The sequence below is a fragment of the Hesperophylax consimilis genome, chromosome 12 (genome assembly GCF_061612785.1).
Source record: "Hesperophylax consimilis isolate HC1 chromosome 12, BYU_Hcon_1.0, whole genome shotgun sequence".
NCBI lineage: Eukaryota > Metazoa > Arthropoda > Insecta > Trichoptera > Limnephilidae > Hesperophylax > Hesperophylax consimilis.
In genome coordinates, this window is record NC_142847.1 from 19,478,122 (window position 1) to 19,500,124 (window position 22,003).

At 31.9% G+C, this 22,003-nt stretch overlaps 1 protein-coding gene across 2 annotated transcripts; it reads right to left on the bottom strand.

Moving 5' to 3' along the window:
- Positions 1 to 231: 231 nt before the first annotated feature.
- Positions 232 to 19,775, bottom strand: LOC149419292 (facilitated trehalose transporter Tret1-like). Of its 2 annotated transcripts, XM_089637763.1 has the most exons (8): positions 19,616 to 19,775; positions 18,335 to 18,432; positions 13,801 to 13,935; positions 7,576 to 7,659; positions 3,853 to 4,131; positions 3,487 to 3,607; positions 1,431 to 1,565; positions 232 to 788 (listed from the first exon to the last, which is right to left on the bottom strand). In XM_089637763.1, exons 1-8 carry the CDS (start codon positions 19,659 to 19,661, stop codon positions 259 to 261), a joined length of 1,428 nt encoding a protein of 475 aa, XP_089493889.1. In that variant the 5' UTR covers positions 19,662 to 19,775; the 3' UTR covers positions 232 to 258. The 2 variants fall into 2 exon arrangements, with proteins under 2 accessions (XP_089493889.1, XP_089493890.1); XM_089637764.1 differs by lacking the exons at positions 18,335 to 18,432; positions 19,616 to 19,775 and having other exon boundaries at positions 13,815 to 13,915.
- Between the last annotated feature and the right edge of the window lie 2,228 nt (positions 19,776 to 22,003).

Genomic DNA, 22,003 nt, shown 5'->3' on the forward strand with positions numbered 1-22,003 from the left:
TTATTTTCAATGAAAATATTAGTTCATTAAACCGAACTTACGCAGGACGCACAGACAACCAAAATTAGTATGTTTGATAACGTTAGAAATAAAATTAAAACACGTATAAGAATTTTTATTCATAATCTGTAGGTCTACCTACGTGCCGTTTTAATACCGTTTTCAAACTCCGACTTTTCATTACATTGTTATAAAATAAATAAATAATAAATCTAATAATAATTGACCTACTTTAAATGCATAATTATAATTACAATCTTACACTTTTATTTCATCCATTAAAGGTACTTCGTTTTTATTCGATTTATCACCTTTGGCCCTATTTAATTTTAAAATAATTTCTTCCAAAGACTTTCCTTTCGTCTCCGGTATATAGAAATAAACAAAAAACACTCCACTGTAGCCGACAAACGCAAACATCCAGAACACACTATGAACTCCAATTTCGTCCACAAGTCCTTGATACGTTTTTGCCACAAAGAATGCCATCGTTGCTCCAATGATGGTGAAGAATGACGAAGCAACACTCTTCACATTGGTGGGGAATAATTCAGACTGTAAGACGTATGTAAGGTTTCCGATTCCAATGGCGAACAAGACATTGAATCCTATGATGCCGACGATAGGAAGCATGGAGACGGCTTCCATCGTCGCTTGGTCTGCTTTGAGGACGTCCTGCATATAGAAGTAGACTCCTACTGCAGTTAGGGAAATCCCAGTTCCCAGAGAGGATACAAGGAGTAGTGGCTTTCTTCCCATCTTGTCTACCAGGACAGTTGCTACGAATCCTGGAAAAGATGAAAATTATTGTTTACTTCAAGTTCTACCTTTCATGCAATCTTCTTATTTCTCTTGCTTCCTTACTCTTTGTTCCAATTTTTCTGCCAATATTAAAAAAATGCTCTTTCGTACAAAACAACTAATCCCAAATATCAGTGGCGTAGCTATAGCTTTCACATGGGGGGTTAGATCCTGAGGTTTTGACCATGGGGGGGCAAAGAAGAACGTATTGAGGGGTTGGAATTTTTTCAGAAAGTTTTTTCGGTTCTCTACTTACAGCTTATAATTTACATCACATTGATAAAAGAGGATGGTGCAAATAATATTTTTGTATTTTCCAGGAATGCATTATATCAGTACTATTTTTGTCAACGCAATACTGAGGCTGATGGATGGGTTTGAACTCCCTAAACCCCCCATACGTACATTCTTCCAACTGCTAGTGAATGCAATATTTATATTACGAGTTGAAGTAAAGCGTGTTTCTTTATGATTTTTTTTCCAATATGACTCACAGAACTTCTTCTGAAGTCCTTAGCCTGAAGACAGATATCAGTGCTTTTCTCTCCTAAAATTCTTCACCTTCCAATTCTCTTTCGTCTGTCCATTATAGAAACACTAATATTGACAGGAAATAATGTTGATGGTACCTGCGAGAAATTGTATTACTCCATAGATAATGCTGGCAGTAGGTCCTGATATCTTCATGCTTGTTGCCCTGAATATAGTTTCCAGATAGGCCTGGATGGCTAATGTTCCTGTCAGCTGTTGTAATATCTTCAATCCTGGAAGTTTTATTTAAAATGATTATTTCCGTCAAGGAAGTTAAAATATAAATTAAAAACATTTGTTATACCCAACATTAGTCATAAGTGCGTTTTTCTTATACCTCAAAATTGTGAACTGACTTGTTTATTCATCATACCTGCTAAAAGGGATTGCATTTCGTTACCCTGAACGCCACACCAGATCGAACTTTTTATTTAGTATATCACAATACAAATCTAAGAATGGGCAAATTTCATTAATCTGCAAAACATTACACAACACTTTAAGTTGTTAAGCGCCCATGAGGTGATTTTATCACGAAAATGGCGATATAAAAAAAATGATCTAATCAACATTATTGTTATAACACCTTACGAGATGTAGACATTTTCAACTGTATGTTATTTATATGAATTTAAAAAAAATATACATGCATTACTTAAACACGAAATATACACACTTCAAGTACACATTCAAAATATCTTAATATTATAATTTACTACCTAAGTAATATTTATTTACAAGCTCATTTTGATTTTGCTCACTAATCTTAAGCTTAAACAATTTTTCTAAATTATTTTTTTTTCCATTTTCTATTTCAGGTTATCGGAAAGGAGATTGTATATTATGTGTACACTCTTATGAAGATGTTACCTTTACCAATTTCAGTTTTTTTTTTCAATTAGTATATAATTATGTATAATTATAAAAATAAGTGTGGCTTACAAATTCGGTCAAACAATTCGGCCCGCCGATGGGTAGTTGCCTCGTTTCGAAAGTATAATATCTTGGAAGTCAAATTTAGTCATTGCAGACCAACAAGTTGAAAAGCAATGATCCATCTTTTGACTGCGAAATAAGGCACTAACTAAGGTCGTCCAATTCATAGAACCGATAATTTTGGTTTCGGCGACATCTTTAACATCCACACGCCCTGTCTAGACTTTGTTGGTCAATGGTTAATTTACTTGTTATGTATTTTATAAATGTTCTGTTTGTATGTATAAATCATTTTTGGATTTTGTAAATTAATAGGCATAATGTTATATTAGTACAGTTTTCTGATAGTTCGTTTATTAGTTCGTTTCACGGTATACTTTTTTGCTGGATGTATCTGGGTTATACTTAAAAAAGTATTTTATTACTTTATTCTGTATTTGTAAGTCGTTTAAATGCGTGACGTGAGTGTAATATCATCTAAAAGATAATTTAATCGGGACCGGATTAGCCTAAATTATAATCCTTTGTTTACTTATGCTGGCAGAAGATGAACTGTTCTACCAAATACGCCAATTAGTGGGATAGTTTTCTTCTACTAGTTTTTACTACCGATATGAAATCCCAGGGCCTATATTCTCAACGAACTCAACTATTGGTTCAACCCACTTGTTGTTCTAGTGAACATGACTTTTGACGTTTGGCGTATGTAATTAAGGACATTCGACTAGACTCAAAAATAAGCCTTTCAACGGCGATTTCGAGCGGCTTGGATTGGATAATCGATTATTTTTCACTACTGAAATTTGTGGGTTTTATCCTTTTATTTTAATGGTTTATGAGACGGCATTTTTCTTTTCGGTTAGCTTAAGATCATGTTACTAGTTTTAAAAATATATTTACTGTTAATATATTTTAACTAGGCATTTGTTTAATATGTTAATACTAAGTAGCGCTTTTTCTAGTGAGTTCTCTAAGTTTTTTCCAAAGTATTTTTGGATAGCAACACCTTGAAAACATATCAACTTAAACTGGCTAAATTTAGTATACAATACAAATTTAGTATTTTCACTGTTCTTATAATATCCTTTTCTGTATATTATTCCTCTGCTTACATTATAGTAGGTGTGTATAATTGACTTCAACTGACTTCTTAATTAACAGATCTTAATTGGTTTATGGTATGTTCATTTCAAAATGAAATTGTTTAGATCAACTTACCAAACATAGCAATTACTCCTTTCCTGTACTCCTTCTTAGTGAGTAGTTCTCTGAACGTTGTCTTCTTTTTCATATCCTTCTGCACCTGCATTTGTAATTGCTGCAAGTGTTCATCTATTGTCTGCAAGTAAAGTATTAAAATATTCATTATATATTTACATAAAACTTAACGATTTCGGGGTAAATATAATAAGGGTCAACTGAACTTGTACTTACCCACACACGCTATCGATAGTTAAAGGGGATTTAGGTAACAACAAACTGTTAACAATAACTGGACACTAAGCTGTGAAACATGACATGGCAACGAATAGGGGAAAATCCATGTCACAGAAGAGTACTCTCACAACCTTAAAAAAATCATACCTTAGTGTTCTTCAATCCTTTTAGTTTCATCATTGTCTTTCCTGCTTCTTCCAAATTATCATTCCTGAGATGATAGTAGGGGGACTCCGGTATCCAGAGGCAGCTCAGTAGGAAGATCACAGGCGCTGAGAGACAGATCCAGTTGATGGTTTCGTAGGATACAAATGGTCCAACTCCGTACATGATCAGGTTGCCGAGGTTGGCACTCCCCGTGATGAAACTGCCCAGGGTACCACGGATCTTCTTATCTGATATTTCGCCGATGTATATTGACCCTTCCTGAATGAGAAAAAATGTTATCCAGTATTAAAAAACTGAGAACCTTGCATGGCCGCATCGACAACTAAGCAGAATCGATAAAAAAAACAATAAAACTCAGTTATCAGCGTCATCGCTAGTACGTCAAGCGTCAATATGTCGATAATTTTAAATAGAGATATATTTTTTAATTAACGTTGGTAAAAACATCGCATTACGTCAAAACGGATTATATGTAATATTTAAGTATCTAAACAATGTTTTTTTTTAACATAAATGACCATAAATATGTACTGTAAATTTAGAAGTCGATTAATCACCAATTATATTAAGGCGATGCACTACGTCATGTAATGTTTTAAATTGAGCCGCTATCAATAACAACCCTTAAGTAAATGGCGATAATGTTTAAATTCCCGCTTAACACCATCCGCCTGTTTTGATTTATGCAAGAAAAAAACAGGGCCAAAAAGTGCCTTTTATTTTATTTTGTGGATGTTCAGACATAAACATTTAAATTTTTTTCGATCATTTTATAAATAACTTAATTTTCCACATTATGCAATAAAATTATAACCAAATGGATTCTTAAGTAGAAGATTTTGAACTTTAAAGCAGTTTTCATAGGCCTTATACATTATTTTTTTCTGGGCTTATAAATAGACTTATCTAAAAAATACTCGATTATTTCAAAGGCCAACATGTATTTTGCACGCAGTATTTAATTAAAACATCTGAAACATTTCTAGGCGACCAAATTTTCAAACCAAAAACACATGATTTTGCATTACTACGTATGGCATTGCCTCAATAAAAACTTTTATCCTAGCAATGTTGACAATTTTAAGGCGTCCATGCTAGCCTTGTGCTTAACAATGCTAAATCCTTCATGCAAATTTCAAACAACTCCTTAGTATAGCATACTGACTATATTTTGCAATAGTCGAAATTCTCTTGGGATCGTTATGCGATCTTTGAAAATGTGTATTGTGTATATTTATTTAGATTTATTATTTTTCGTTTCTCAAATCAGAATTATACATTTCCAGAGAAAATAAAAGGTAATACGATTGCCTACCTGTCTTCATCGTCCATTAATTGTTTATATTGTTTTATTTATGTGTGACTAGAGTGTGACAATTCTGTTTCTGTATAGGCCGGATAGTGTTTTTTTGAATAGCCTCCGGTGACAATGAATAAGGATTGAAATTGAATGATGAACAATTTTTTTTCATTCCAACTACTATTGTACGCGTCAAAAGAGCTCTGCATGGCAGCCATATTAAAAATGAAACGAAAAAACATATAGATAGAGAAACGTCATTGAAATTGAAAACTTTCACGTAGAAACCCAAGAATATAAAACAAAGTATTCATAAAAAAAACCAATCGAGATACCGGGAAAATTTTTAATTGATTATACGTACAAAGGGTTTTTAAGTACCTACTCAGATTACAAATCTTTCAGTTGATAATTGATAAAACTTCTCTTAGATAAAATACAAGGAATTCATATGCATTATCTTAAATCTACCTAAATGAGTTTTTACTGTGTACCAGCTGCCCGTATGTGATTATTTATTAGATATTGTGTGATCAAAAACCTTGAAAGTCGTTAAAATATTGTTAGAACTACAAGTAAAAATGCCTACTCAATTGATGAAACGTTCATATTATATATTAGATAACTACAGACAATTATGCCTATTCATTCTAAGAAATGTTCGTATTGAGTTATGGAAAACATTGATTCTTAGGTACGTATTGACTACTTCAAAGGCATATTTCAGCTGATTTGTGTGCACTTGGTGTGAAATCTTTATCGCTTCCGTGAATGTTGCTTAGAGGGTCGAGATCCTCTCAAACCTTGCACTTGGCATTAGCATGATTTCAAAAAGCTCCTTATCAATCATGGAACTTCTTACGTAATTAAGTAATCATGAAAATAAGAAAGTCGTACAATTATGAAGTAACACTAGCACAACCTACAGTCAAGAAACATCAAGGTAAGAAAATCAATATACATAGTCAACAAACATGAAGGTAAAAAAAATCAATACACATAGTCAACAAACATGAAGGTGAGGAAATCAATACACATAGTCAACAAACATGAAGGTGGGGAAATCAATATACATAGTAAACAAACATGAAGGTCAGGAAATCAATATACATGGTCAACAAACATGAAGATGATGAAAACGCCAACATGGTTATATATATAAGATGAGGAAATCAGATGTAACACCAGCACAGCTACCTACCGTCCGCCTGGAAACAGTGTTTTCGTAAAAAAAATGTATTCGATACTTTTAATAATGGTACTTATAAATGCAAAGATTTTATATTTAACCATAGCTTTTTCATTACTTTACAAAAATTGGTTACAACATTTAGAGGACGGTTGGTATCATAGACTCCCTACATTTAGAATCAACTTTATTATTTATTATATGCGAGATTTACAGAATCTGAGAGATATGTATATTCAAAGTGATGGTGTTAGTGATGAGTTTTTGTAAAATAATTAATTTTCCAATGAAAACAGAAAATTTCTTTTTTATCAGCATTCACTAAAAATAATTCCCAGCTGTGATATGTATGCTTTTATTCTTTCAATTGAATCAATTTCCAAGTACTTATACCATTTCATATACAAACATGCTGTTAAGTTAAATGTTTAACTTGTGAAAAATATTAAGGCGAAGCTTAATGCTAAATCACTATTTTGATTTATCTTTATAACGAATTGGTGTACATTGTTATAAAGATTTATTATTTGAACTATTTTTTGTTATGTTATTATTATGAGATTTATACGCTAGCATCTATGTAAATTTAAAATTCCTATTTTTATGTAACTATATATGGAATGTTCCATGTATATATTAATATACGTATATATTTGTATATATGTATGTGTATGTATAAGCATATATATATGTACCCGCCTCAGAACAGAAATCTTCTAGTAAGGCGGGTCACTTTCATGTTTTTAATTATGATTATGTTATTGCAATAAACGCCCGGGTTGCCAGCAAATTAAAAAATATATATATTATGAATACCAAAAAATATGCTTTAGAAAAATTGAAGGTTTTCCTATCGTTTCTCTTGAGTAGAAAACAATAAAAAATAGATTACTCAATAAAAAATATAAATGTAAACTACAAAAAAATATTTTTTCAATACAAATGTATGAACGCGTAAATGAAACAACTTTTTAAAAATACTGTATTATAGCTAAGATTGTCTGTGACAGTTTCACTTGATTAACTTTTTTGTTTTCTTATCAAATTATTTACAAAATAAATAAATACCAGTTTTGTGCTTGAAATCGAACGTTTCTAGACTGCGTTTGTCAAGCGATTTTCATGCCTATTACCTACAATATAAGGTATACCAAGAATATACACATTTTTGGCTTATAGATTCTTCTTAATTACTGAATTTTTTTAAACTTACAACGACTGCAATGGCTCCACAAATTCCGCATATAAATCTGGATATAAACATCAGGAAAGGAGTTTTCGCGACGACCATCATTCCCTGAAAGAAGAAAATTATTTTATTTTTATAAAATGTACATTCTTCGAAATACATTATACATTATAATATTATTAATCCGTATTTCCAATCGCTAAATAATGTACAGTGCAATGTGAGGTGTCGTTGTGATATTTTTCAAATTGAAAATGCCATTCTTGGCTGTGAAACTTAATGGATCATATTTGCAACTTCTCATATTATATGAAATAGCGATCAGGTTAAATATGTGGTGTATGTTTTTAGATTCTCACGGCCAAAAGCATTTTTGTTGTTTGTTTTTGGGGTGTTATGCCGTGTTGCGCTAACTCCTTCTTTAGCCGACGTTTCGGACAGCGTTGCAGTGTCCATCATCAGGGCAGATCCGGTAGATACACACATCTTCGGATCTACCGGATCTGCCCTGATGATGGACACTGCAACGCTGTCCGAAACGTCGGCTAAAGAAGGAGTTAGCGCAACACGGCATAACACCCCAAAAACAAACAACAAAAAAAAAGGTTAAATATGTGTTTAAACACAGTTTTAACTTTACAGATTATGGACTACATTTTAATTAATATTGTTGAAGACGAGGGCATTATTTATATTATTTATTACATAATCAAGGGAGTAATAAATTAATAAGTCAATTTTTCATTTAAAAACATCAATTAAATGTTCTTAAGATGTTTAAATATTTATATATTTTTAGTAAAAATAAATTACTACAAGTAATTTTTAATCATAAATTAAAGCTTAAGATTAACTATGATGTTTAAACCACTATAATAAAAATAATCAACACGTTTCGAAACCAAAGGTTTCTTCATCAGGATACAAAGTGTACAAAATTAAGATATTTATAAAAATAGACAAATAAGTAGGAACCTAATAATATAGCGATAAATGGAAGGTAATTAGTAAATAATTATCGCTGTAAAAGATAATAAATAAAATAAATAAAAATTTATGTAAAATAATTATTTTATTTATAAAGCAAAAGGTTTTGTAAAGTAAAACGACAAAACAATCTTTGGTTTTGAAAAATGCTGATATTTTTTATCAAAATTTTTATAATTTTCTTTAAGAAATGATTTTATGTGAAACCGCACCAGAGTCCCAACTGCCCCCAGCCAGTGAGACCATTGCATCCGCAATTGAGGTAGGTTATAAGGAAAAAAATAGCGGGGAGGAGAAGGAGGTGGGGAAGTATCTGACTATTCATATATGGTCATCAAACACAGCCAAAACAATTTCATGCAACGTTTCAATTCTGAATAAAAAGAGTATTTTCCACTCTGGAACGTACGACAAAACATACAATATATAATATTTTAAATGAGTGATTTGTGGAATAATACAAATTAATCAAATAAAATTTATTTGCGCACGCCAGTATTTGAACCCGCAACCTCGAGAATAATCCAGCGAGTAGGTAGATGCGCCGTACCTACGATGCTTCGCTATTAGGTTCTAATACGATGCATTTTGCATGGGCGAACATTCTCGAATATTCTATTAGCTCATCGTCACACATTCTTTACAGAAAGTTTCCAAAAAAGTGTTAACACAAAAAATACCAATCAATAAGTATGTGACAAATCCTTTTAATGTACATACATTATAATAAACATGATAAAACAGAACAGAGACAAACCAGAAAATAAAATAATAGTTTCGATTAGGTAAGGTTAGGTTTATTATTATTTAGGCTTGCTTTCTTTTTGTTTGTTCTTTTTATTAACTCTTCATCACATTTCTTCAATGTCTTGTCATGGAGCCGACATAATAATAGTTGAAAAACCTTATTTGACAATCTGGGCAAAATCAGTTCCAATTTAGTGGTACTAACAAAGGCTAGGTCGTTTATATTACTTTGAATGAGTAAGTAACTAAATACGATTTAGTTGGGTTTATCAGATCACGAATTAATCAACTTCGTGACAGATACCGACAGATTTATCTAATAGATGTCAAGATGATATCGAATTGTAATTATTCGTAGCAGAAATATAATTCTTGTTTTATCAATTGATATCGATTTGATATTTTACGTCGCAGTTCAATCAAACGCATTTTCCAATAATAATAATAACGCGCATACCAAACTTCAATATTTATTTGATTGTTTGATTGAATAGCGACGTATTTCCCAATTTTAATAATAATAATACGCATACCAAACTTCCATATTTGTAAAAACATTTTATTGTTTTGTATTGGTGAATTTTTGATTCACGTGTTTTCCGGAAACCTTTTGTTTTTTTTATATAGCAATCGGGATAAGTTGTGCAGTGGAAGGGAGTGGAGAAGCAAAAGAAGATGAGTTAGAGGAATGTTGGGAATTACCTAGCTATTCAGATCTGCTCGGAGAAATACAATCCTGTTAAAAAAGTGACAGAATGCTAAATTCTTGTTAAAATATAAGTTTTTCATAATCTATCTAGAACCCGTGTTCTTTTCACAATAGAAGAATGCTACAATAAGAGTATGTCAGTATCTATAAACACGTGTTTTAACTAATACGCTGTTAGAAACTCTATCAATTTATTCGTTATAGGCCCGCATTCCCATTTTTAACAGGAATGATTTGACAAGATCTTTATTAAATTAACAGTATTTAATTTCTGTAAGTTTTCTCCGTGCGATCTTTAAAACGCCTTAAACCATTTCTAGAAACAATCAGGATCTACAGAGAGTATCTATCACTGTTTATGTTTCGTTTGATTACCATCATAGCCTTAATGTAGTTCGTCAAAATATCGATATGTTTTTCATCTCCTACAACGCACTTACAAGGTTTTTTTCACTGCAAACGGTACAATTATAACGACTTCGACCCCAACGTGTAATGTTATAAAAAAAATTGTACAAGTTGAATTAAAAAAATAACGGTCATAATAATTTTATCAAATGCTGAAACGTGTTTTTGAAGTGGACATTTTCAAAAAGTTCAGAATGTCGTTGACGTCCGGCTTAGAAACGTTGTCATTTTATTTTTCGCTTTATTGTGATACGTCTTGTTTATTAAGTACCTATCTACTTATAAAGCTAAGTTGTAGTACAATAATATGCCAAGTAAAAATCGGTATTTGATAGCATTTAATCTGATTTCATTTCACTATGACACCTCTACACCTACACACAGTCTTCGGAAATGTTTAAAACATTTAAAAACAGTTGCACAACTGAATAAAAGACATAATAGTACTTATAGTACAATACGCGGTGCCTGGAACCTCGTAGTACAAGCGAAAAACTGTTGAATCTACGTCAAATTTGTAGTCAATTTTGAGGTATAATTTTTTTACATATGAGCTTTGGTTTTCAATTAATCGAGTCCAAAGATGTTTTTTTTTAAGGCGATGCCATACGTAGTAATGCAAAATCATGTGTTTTTGGTTTGAAAATTTAGTCGCCTAGAAATGTTTCAGATGCTTTAATTAAATACTGCGAGTAGAATACATCTAGAATACATGAGACTCCTCAGGCTGAGATGGGCTGGGCATGTACAGAGAATGCCGGATACACGCGTCCCAAAAAGAATTCTGACTGGTCACCCAGGTGGAAAGAGAAAAGTGGGAAGATCGAGACTGAGGTGGGAAGATGAGGTAAGAGGGGATGCAGCACAGCTTCTCCAGGTGACAAACTGGAAGTCAGCCGCTGAGGACAGGAGGAGTTGGAGGCGACTGTTGCAGGAGGCCAAAGCTCGATATGGGCTGTAGCGCCATCGAAGAAGAAGAAGAATACATCTTGGCTATTGAAATAATCGAGTATTTTTTAGATAAGTCTTTTTATAAGCCCAGAAAAAAATAATGTAAAGGCCTATGAAAACTGCTTTAAAGTTCAAAATCTCCTACTTACGAACCCATTTTCGGTTATAATTTTATTGTATAACGTGGCAAATTAAGTTATTTATAAAATGATCGAAAAAAAATTAAATATTTATGCCTGAACATCCACAAAATAAAATAAAAGGCACTTTTTGAAATTTTTTTTTCTTACATAAATCAAAACAGGCGGATGGTGTTAAGCGGGAATTTAAACCTTATCACCATCTACGTAAAGGTTGTTATTGATAGCGGCTCAATTTAAAATATTACATGACGTAGTGGATCGCCAAGTAGAATTTGAAAAAAAATCGGTCGCTATGGGGTTAACATCAGCTGTTTAATAACTTTTAAATCCAAACCAATAAATTAAGTATTTTGGGTTCTCTGAGTGAGATAGATTCACTAGTTTCCAGCTTGTATTACGAGTATCCGGGCTAAGAAAATTACAGCAAGTCCACCGCATGGTTTCCGGCGGGTACTTGCATAAATTAATGTATAAGAATATAATCGAAATTTTATACATACCAATAAAAATACAAGCTTTTAAAAAGTATATATTAGTGGACATTATATGTTTTTGTATACATTGGTATTCTCATCGAAATCATTATTCTACGAAGAAACCCCGGGGGACTTAAATTCATCCTTGGGGTGGCCTGCTACTTGATCGCGCCATACTGACGAAACACACTCATCAATGACAATCATATCAATTTTGTCATAAAAATCACATATTAATCTTTTTTAGATCAGCATTTTTCGCTGATTACAACTAACAGTCTGATTAAAAGTTGATATTCAAAACCAGCCTTTGGTATACCGTCTTTCGTTTCATTATCGCGAATAATGATCCTTATAATGACTTTTTAATAGAGATGGGATGATCTCAATGAACAATGTCGGATGTGAAAATTGTTTAACTTCACATTAGAGATATTTGGTGCATATTTTGCTCTCGAAAAATAATAAAAACAAAGTGTTTAATTCATTTAAATAATAAAAAATCATAATTTTTTTTAAATTTCTTGTACATAATATCTAACAGACCAATTGATATATAATTGATGATTTTCAGATGTAGTATGTTGCTATATTTTTACTTATTCGTTTATCCACTGGAGAGGTTTTTTGTCATATTTTGCCATTTTCCAAAAAATGTGTCATAATTATATAACCTAAAAATATGGCATAAGCGATGCAATCTAGGTGAATTCATTGGCTTTAAGCCGCAGTAAGCAAATGCAAATTTCGTTTTCATATTAATGTTTTGAGGAATAGTATCAATTAAATAATATGTTAAATGTAAATATATTGCACAAATGGCTCCAGTGATATCCAATATTTCAAATATTTAAGGTACCTACTTAATTACATAGTACCCTTATTATTTTTAAGTATTAGTAAACTAGCTCCCCTGTTAGACCCGAGAATATTTCTCTTTAAATCGGGTTATTAAATTAATGAATTTAAATGTTTTATAGCATATTATTAATTTGCACCTTTGTTTTATAATCTCAATTTAAAAATATTTTATTTATTGTTTTGGTGTTTAATTTAATTTTTTAAATAAATTTAAAATAAATCAAATTTAATATTGTTATAATAATTATTAAGTTCTGCAAGTATTTCTGTTATTTTTACAGTTTTTAATGTGACAGCTGTTTCGGCTTTTGAGGCCATTATCAAACTGTGGATATGTCCACACGGTGACGACTTATTTATATGATTTTATTTATCCCCACCCATTTAAATTTCTGTAATGTTCAAAAATGATTCATTAAGAATTGGAATAACCAAAATATTTGGGAATCCAGCAGTGTTTGCACACCTGTTAAAATTAATGATCTAAGGGTTTCCTTAATTGTTGGTACGTGGGTGATTATGTTAAGGAATTATATTGTTTGGGTTTTTTGAAAATATTAAGCAAGGGAGAATTGATAATTTTTGTTTGATTATTAATTAGGGTTATGTTTGGATCTTTTATTTATCTCTAATTATTCTAGTTAATTTAATCTAAAACCCTTTCTTTCTATGTGTAAAGATTTAGGAAAAAAAAAAAAAAAATCAATTTAAAAAATTTGATGCAAAACTTTTACTGATTCCGTGCAGTTATATAGTAGCCCGGCGATAGTGGTTACGCTTTCATATAATATCTCACTTGGTTTCTATTATCTATAGCTAAAATCTTCGCCCAGTTCTGATTTAGGACCAGCGGCAGTAGGTTTTCTTTTTGCCTTATATCGTGTGCTAAGAGCCCCTATCCAAACCAGGAAAGAAGAAACAGACATGTTATTAGACCGATATTAGTGAGCATTTTATACATTATTACCGATCCCACAATACCTGGGACAGCCACCAGCAGGATGGTTTTCTTCCTTCCTATCATGTCTCCCAGGTACTGCGCCAGGAGACAGCCTGGAGGACCTCCCAAAGCTATCAGGGATGCCAGCCAGGAACATTGCTCCTGAAACAAAACAATAATAAAATATAAGTTAAATACCCGAAAATCGAAAACTCGTAGTATAAACTGGTTGAACGGTCTTCGGTCTGAACTTTTAGATTTTTCAATTTTTTCGGCAACTAAAGGGTTAAAAACTTTATAAGACAGGTCTACGCATTTAAAAATACATTAAACAGTCGATATTAACCCCTTTGCGACCGATATTTTTAAAATTTTATATTAAAAAAATCTAATTTCGGAATCGATTTACACAAAATGAAACAACAAGTCTAAAATAGTCAAATTACAATTATGACTCCAAGTGTGAAGTAGATTCACCAGTTTCCCGCTTTTACTACGACTTTCTGGACATTTGTACATTTATCATTGCTGTTATAATATGGAATGAGGTTGGTGTTAAAACATGAAGGCACGAAATAATAACATGATGATAAATGAAAAATATCGCGAAAATAATAAATTGTTGAATTCTTTGGTATCAAAAGTAATAATTCATTTGGTCGTTTCTAAGATAAATGCATTATTAAGTATTATTAACAGCAAACAGCGTTTTTGTTTTCTATGCCAATTTTTTTCTAACTCTTTATTTAGAACAATTATTTCATTAGTTAAGGTGAAATTCGGAAAATGTTGACAGTTTTTGTAAAATAATGCTGCAAACATATACATTATTATTTTACAACAATTTGGGTATGCTGCTTACTTAATGCAAATTACAGAAGAAACATTTTCTCTACCCGTAAGAATAACACTATTTATTCCGTGTCTGAACCTATCTTACATAATTTCACGTAGGTACCTACCTACATAATTCTAAAAAAATGTCATATGGTTTACCCAAAATCTAAATTTTCGAAACTTTTCAATGGTTTAAATTATTCAGAAAGTTTTGCAACAACAACATGAAATACTATTTTTAAAAAAAAAATGGAATAACACAAACAACTCTAAATCTAATTAAAATTTACTTAACTGGAGGAGAGCAGTATGTACAAATTGGTAAAAAAAAAGTAGCAAAACTCTATCAATCAAGTACGGTGTCCCTCAAGGAAGCGTATTGGGTCCAATACTATTTCTCATTTATATTAATGACCTTATGAGTCTTCTCATTGAAGGAGACATAATGAGCTTTGCAGGTGACACTGTCATTATATTTTATGAACAAAATTGGACAAGCACACATAAAAAAGCGGAGCAAGGTCTGACTGTACTCCAAAACTGGTTAAAAGCAAACTCCCTTACATTAAATGTGAGTAAAACTAAATATATAACTTTCTCTAAAACCAAAAGAGGTCAACCAACGAATGAGCATACACTCAAATTACATGAATGTCTAAACAAATATCCGCAATGTTCTTGCCCGCATGTAGTCCAAACTAAAACAATTAAATATCTTGGGATCGTAATTGACGACAAACTTCATTGGGATGCACACATCGAAGGAACCTCAAAAAAGCTAACAAAACTCATCTATTTCTTCAAAAAATTACGAAATATCTTGTCAACTACAGATCTAAAGAGAGTATATTATGCTCTATGCCACTCTCTACTGGAATATGGAATAATAGGATGGGGCTCAGCATCATCAAACCATCTTAAAAAACTAAAGAAAACTCAAAATTGGATCATAAAGACCATATTAAAGCTCCCCGTAAGGACGCCAACTACTGATATTTTTAATCTGTTTGATGTTCCAAGTTTACAAAAAATCTATGCTTAAAATATTCTAGTTCATCACTTAAAAAATAAACCAGAGGCAAACCCCTCTCCCGATCATAAAACCAGAGCCAAGCAAACAGACATGCTAAATATTCCTAAATGTAATTCTACCTTTGGACAAAGAAACTCTTTTTTCATTCAAAGAATTTTTAGCAATTAAATTATATAATAAACTCCCTCTCAACATCAAACAAATGAAAACGAAAAATAACTACATTAAGGACATCAAATCTTGGCTTAGGGAAATATCGGAAGAAGAACTAGCTAATATATTTAAAACAACATCTTAGTCGCTGAAAACGTATACTAACATATATAGTCCCCCTCAGCACAGAATCTCCTAGTGAGGAGGACTTCAATGATCTGTTTTAATTTTATATATTTATTTTATTTCATGTGTCATACAAAAATGTACCTAATTATTTCAAATAGTAACTAAATAAAAAAAAATATTTAAAAAAAAATTTAACAATTAAAAAAAAAAATAACTACACCTAACCCTTCAAGCCTAGAAAGGACATTACTAGCCACAAACATCATATCCATTATAGCCTCTTAAGGACCGATCTAACCGGGCCTGCCTACACGTAAAAGTTTTTTTTTCTGAAATGCCAAGTATGTGATTTGTTCGTAGATGGAAGGAGAAATAATTATTTTTCTCGGTTTGTCTCCAATATAATTGATTCCGTGGATAAAGTCCTAAAAATTGTCAAAATGTAGGATTGCAAATTTGCGGAATGTTTAGTTAAGATAGAAAAATAAGTATGGCTGATTTATTGAAATCGAATTATTGAATACGTGTTCACGCAGGTGTTCTTTTCCTGATAAACATAATGACGAAATACGACAAAATTACTATTTTCATGCACACGTGTTCCACCGTCCTAATAACATATTCGCGTTTTACAGATACTTTGTTAGGAAGTCTGTTTCATTTGTTTGGCCTGCAGTCATAAATACGAATAATATTACCAGATTTTTAATAAATCGGAAAGTTTACTCCGTGCCGTTGAAGGTTAATATTTTTTTTTATGTAAACGGCATAAAAAGTGAAGTAACAGTTTTCGTAGTAAATCCCAACACAAACGGAAAAGTGTTTTCAAAACTTGGAATCATTTCAAAATTATGGAAGTTTTGAGTCATAATGTTTCGTTAAATTCATTTGTCAAAATTTCCACGTTTGATGTTAAAATTTTATTATTTAGAAACTAGCCGTCGTGTACCCGGGGTTTCTTGGAGTTATGGTGCTGCCACACGCAAAGCTCACATCAAAAGTTAATGTACAGCGCATCATCTTTTCTACCGACACACGACGCTATCAAATATTTCTTCCTATGGTAGGAGAGGGGGTCAGTTGAATTCGAGAGCGGCCGAGGAACATAATTTCATCTGTCAAAGTGACAACTTTACTTACTGACAGCTTGAGCACGTTTTCGAAATGGATGATACTTGTCGCCTATTGCTGGATCTGTTGGACAGCTCATCCTCAGATGATGATGCCGCCAACTATATAATTATAAATGCTATTTATAAACTTTTTAGATTTTAAACAATCTGCGCGTAAATAGCGCATTTTCACATAACCTGACATAACCTCTCCGTCGAATCAGGAAATTCGCAGTTCGCACGCCGATCGACGAAAGCGACATATAATAAATTATTGTAAAATAAACTTTCGTCCAAGCCGTCCAACTTTTATCAAAAAACCGAATGATATTACCATATAAACATACTGAGATTAAAAATATGATTAACTTTGAAAGGGCGAAAATTTGTTTACTTCAAATTCAAATATCGATTATATTTATATTTTAAATATATGTTAAGTATGTTTGCCAAATAAAGTTTTTTTTTATGTTTCTAAATGTACTAGCACACATGAGACGATATGAGCTAACATAATAAATAAGAAATGCATTATTAGGCTGCTTATGTCATGGCTGTCAAAGGGAACACGGAACTTAGTTGGTAGCTCCGTAATTAAAATGACCCCCTCTCCTTTTTACGGCGGAGAGGGGGACGCATAACTTTTCTAATATCGCGTCGGGAGCGGTTACGTAAAATAAATTCGGTTAGCGAAGTTCAGAACCACACTTATAGCGCGTTATCTTTTTACGTGTGTCGGGTCTGTATGGGATTGTATGGCGAGCGCTATTGTGCTTTATATTATCTGTTGATGTGAGCTTTGCGTGTGGCAGCACCATTTTGCTTAGGAGAAGACATATACCATTGGGTACTTTTCTGTAGGCCTTTTTAAGATTTACAATTCTTTTGTGCATTATTTTGATGTATCTCATAGGGTTTACCCAGCGTTAGAAATGACGTTAGATAGTGACTTTGTTTTACACTGTTTAGAGATATTTTTTTAAATCATTGAACATCATAATATTATTATCTTACTTTTTTTAATATTTTGTTATTTGTTTTTCTGACAACTTCAAAAATAGAAAATATATAAAGCAGATTTAAAATACCTCGGAAGCACTCGGAAATTCTATGAGCAATTTCACCGTCCGTCGATAGATGTTAAGCCTAAAGGGTTTGATTATTTTCACATCACCCGCTGAAAAGTGTGAGATGCAATGTGCACTATATGACTTGTACCTAACTAAAATTAGATAAGTACTGGTAATTCCTGTTAACTTCTGACCAGAACTTTGAGTTTATGAACTTATGGACCCACCTTCGTTATTTGGATGCCAGTTTCCCCCGAGAGAAGTTTAGGAAAGACAGGGGAAGACCATCCTTGCAGCATCCCTTGGTACACCAGTGATGAAGTAACTGTAATATACAGAATATTAACTTCACCAGACCCCTGTATTCATATCCACATATAAAAATCAACCAATAAAAAACAACGTTTTTTTACTACAATTTGTGTATTTTTAGTAATGGGTCTACGTGAAACTATACGTTTTTATTTTAGTAATAGGTGAATGTGAAACTATACATTTTTATTAATAGGTGTACGTGAAACTATACATTTTTATTAATAGGTCTACGTGAAACTATACGTTTTTATTTTAGTAATAGGTGTATGTGAAAATAAACATTTTTATTAATAGGTGTACGTGAAACTATACGTTTTTATTTTAGTAATAGGTGTATGTGAAACTATACATTTTTATTAATAGGTGTACGTGAAACTATACATTTTTATTAATAGGTGTACGTGAAACTATACGTTTTTATTTTAGTAATAGGTGTATGTGAAAATAAACATTTTTATTAATAGGTGTACGTGAAACTATACATTTTTATTAATAGGTCTACGTGAAACTATACGTTTTTATTTTAGTAATAGGTGTATGTGAAAATAAACATTTTTATTAATAGGTGTACGTGAAACTATACGTTTTTATTTTAGTAATAGGTGTATGTGAAACTATACATTTTTATTAATAGGTGTACGTGAAACTACACATTTTTATTAATAGGTGTACGTGAAACTATACGTTTTTATTTTAGTAATAGGTGTATGTGAAAATAAACATTTTTATTAATAGGTGTACGTGAAACTATACGTTTTTATTTTAGTAATAGGTGTACGTGAAACTATACATTTTTATTAATAGGTGTACGTGAAACTATACATTTTTAGTAATAGGTGTACGTGAAACCATACGTTTTTGTATTATATTTTCAATATGTTTTTCAATACTTGTTATTTAAAGATAATCAAATAATTGCATATTTGTAATAAGCATTAACTTTGTGGCTCGCCAATTACAATAAAAATATATAAATTTGTTTTAGACCACTTTAATTTTAATTACACTCTACCGGTTTCGGAAGCACCCTTTCTTCATCAGGTAATTAAAATCAAAGTGGTCTAAAACAAATTTATATATTTTTATTGTAAATCAAATATTGATTGACTAATTGCGCACTGAAAAATCTTTGTCTCAAAATAAAACAAAGTGTTCATGGATTTATAAAATAATATTAAAACCAAAATACCAACCGCACAAGGCCGCTGCATATTGCACAAATAGGCTACCTTCCGACATTATATAGATCAATCTGATAACTCAATTCACAGAAAATAAACGATATAACGAAGTGAAAGTGACACCACTTCTCAAATAGAAATAACTTGGCCGTGTTTCTTGGCACACAAACGACTCACACCAACTCTTGATTTACTCTGACCCGATACAAGCACTACCTATCTATAAATTTGTAATATCATTCTGATTCTTGTGAGAAAAACGGTTCGAACGTGTTATTGACATAGACCTGCAATTTTTGCGTATGTGATAACGCGAATTTTAAAGAAAGTTTTTTAAAATTTTAACGATAACGCTAATTTTCGCGTGTTTTTCGGCATTTAAAACTAATAAAGTATTACTTTACAGTCTTAAGAAACTATTTTTTAAGTAATATTCTAGAGTTGGGGGCAGTTTTTAAAGTTATGGTTTCATTTCAGATACGTTAACCAGGCGAAGGCGCTATACAAATCATCCAATTCGATTATTCATCCAAGTTGATATTGACATCTATTGTAATATTGTTATTATTACAATAGATCAATATCAACTGTTCAAACCACATGGAAAATATATGCAACAGACTTCCTTTTAGGGAAATTTTACCGTCTAAAAAATAATGTTAACAAAAATATTATTATATTGTTAGGTCACGGATTAAACAGTAATGGTCAGCGAACAAATCGTTGGCACTCAAATGAAATTTAGAAAATGTATCTCCGTTTCCTGAAATGTATAGAAGGCAAAAGAAAAAAATTATTTGAAAACCATTATAAAAAAATATCATTTTGTAACGCGCTTCTAATGCAAAGAAGGGGTAGACCAACAATTTATTAACGCTGTATGAATTCTGAAATACCCAGCTTTATCAAGACCTATCCATACAATAAGTTAATAAAAATTTAATTAAAAATATATATAGGTAATTCTAAGATTTTAATTTTAACTTTTTATTTGTAGATAGGTCGGTACCTTAATGGATTTTTTTTTATTTAGCAACATCCTAACAATTTTAATGCCATGTTTCCCGTTTTCCTAAATTTATTTTCAACTATTTAATTTTAATATAATAATAATAAGTTATTTTCTTGTTAATATAAACAACTGGTACAAATTACTTCAGCGTTCGGCCTCTATACTTATTAAGCTGGACAAACACGACAGAGCCAACGAGCCAAATTGTCCGGTGCCGAGCCAAAACTCATCGTTGTGAGGAAATCCATATGGCTCGGTGTGGATCAGCAAGCTCGGCTCGGCCACATTTGGTAAATCCCCTTGCCGGTGGCTTATCGCCGAGTCAAAATCCGTACAGTATAAATTCAGACCTCTAGTCGGACGGCATGACTCACGGAGGAAGGATTCCTAGGTGGTACGACCTAGTGTTGGGCAGGATCTATATATTTTAACCGAAACATTGTAACGGGATAAATTAAGTACCCGTTGATTTTATTATTTGGTGTGGATGTCCGACAACTGGCGACACCATGAGACAAGGTTCGGAGTTGGCTGACGGAACAAGAGGAGCTTCGTCTGGAGTATTCGGGTGGCGGATCCAGCAATCAGACGTACGGGGAAGATAGGACTCTTCGCGGATGGCGTTCAACACGGAATCGGGAAGGTTTTAGTTTATCATTATGCATTTCAATATTCAATTCAAATATTCAATCTTTAGTTTCTCTTTCTGTTTGCAATATTGGTTTACTATAATTTCATAAATTTTGTTCTATCGATTATATATGGAACTGGCGCCCTTAATATTTATAGTAATGATATTTAAAATTATAATTCATTTTACTACCTACAATTTAGCATAACTTTCAATCACCATGTTAATAATTTTTACGTAATAACGTACCTAACCTTTCCGCAACCCTAAGACTCTATATTCCCTTTACACAGCGTTCATCCGTCCCCACCTAGAACACTGCACACCGATCTGGACTCCTTTTTACCAAGCTCACATTGAAAGAATCGAAAGAATTCAAAAAAAAATTTTTAAACACATTAATTATAAACAAAACTTACATTTCTTAAATTACACCGATACTATTAAATACCACAACTTCAACTCCCTTCACACACGACGTTTGATTTTTGATCAAATCTTATTATTTAAAATTCTTAACAATGGCCTCGACTCACCAGAGCTAACCAATTTAATAAATATTCATATTCCAACAAGATCAACACGGCAATTCCATTTGTTTCATTTACCTACATATAGAACTAACTTTAGAAAAAATTCACCCATTCCACGTATATGTGCCCAATATAATACTAAATTTCAAAACATAGACATTTTTAGCAATACACTTCACAAATATCGATTAGAAGTAACTCGTACGATCGAAAATTAATACAAT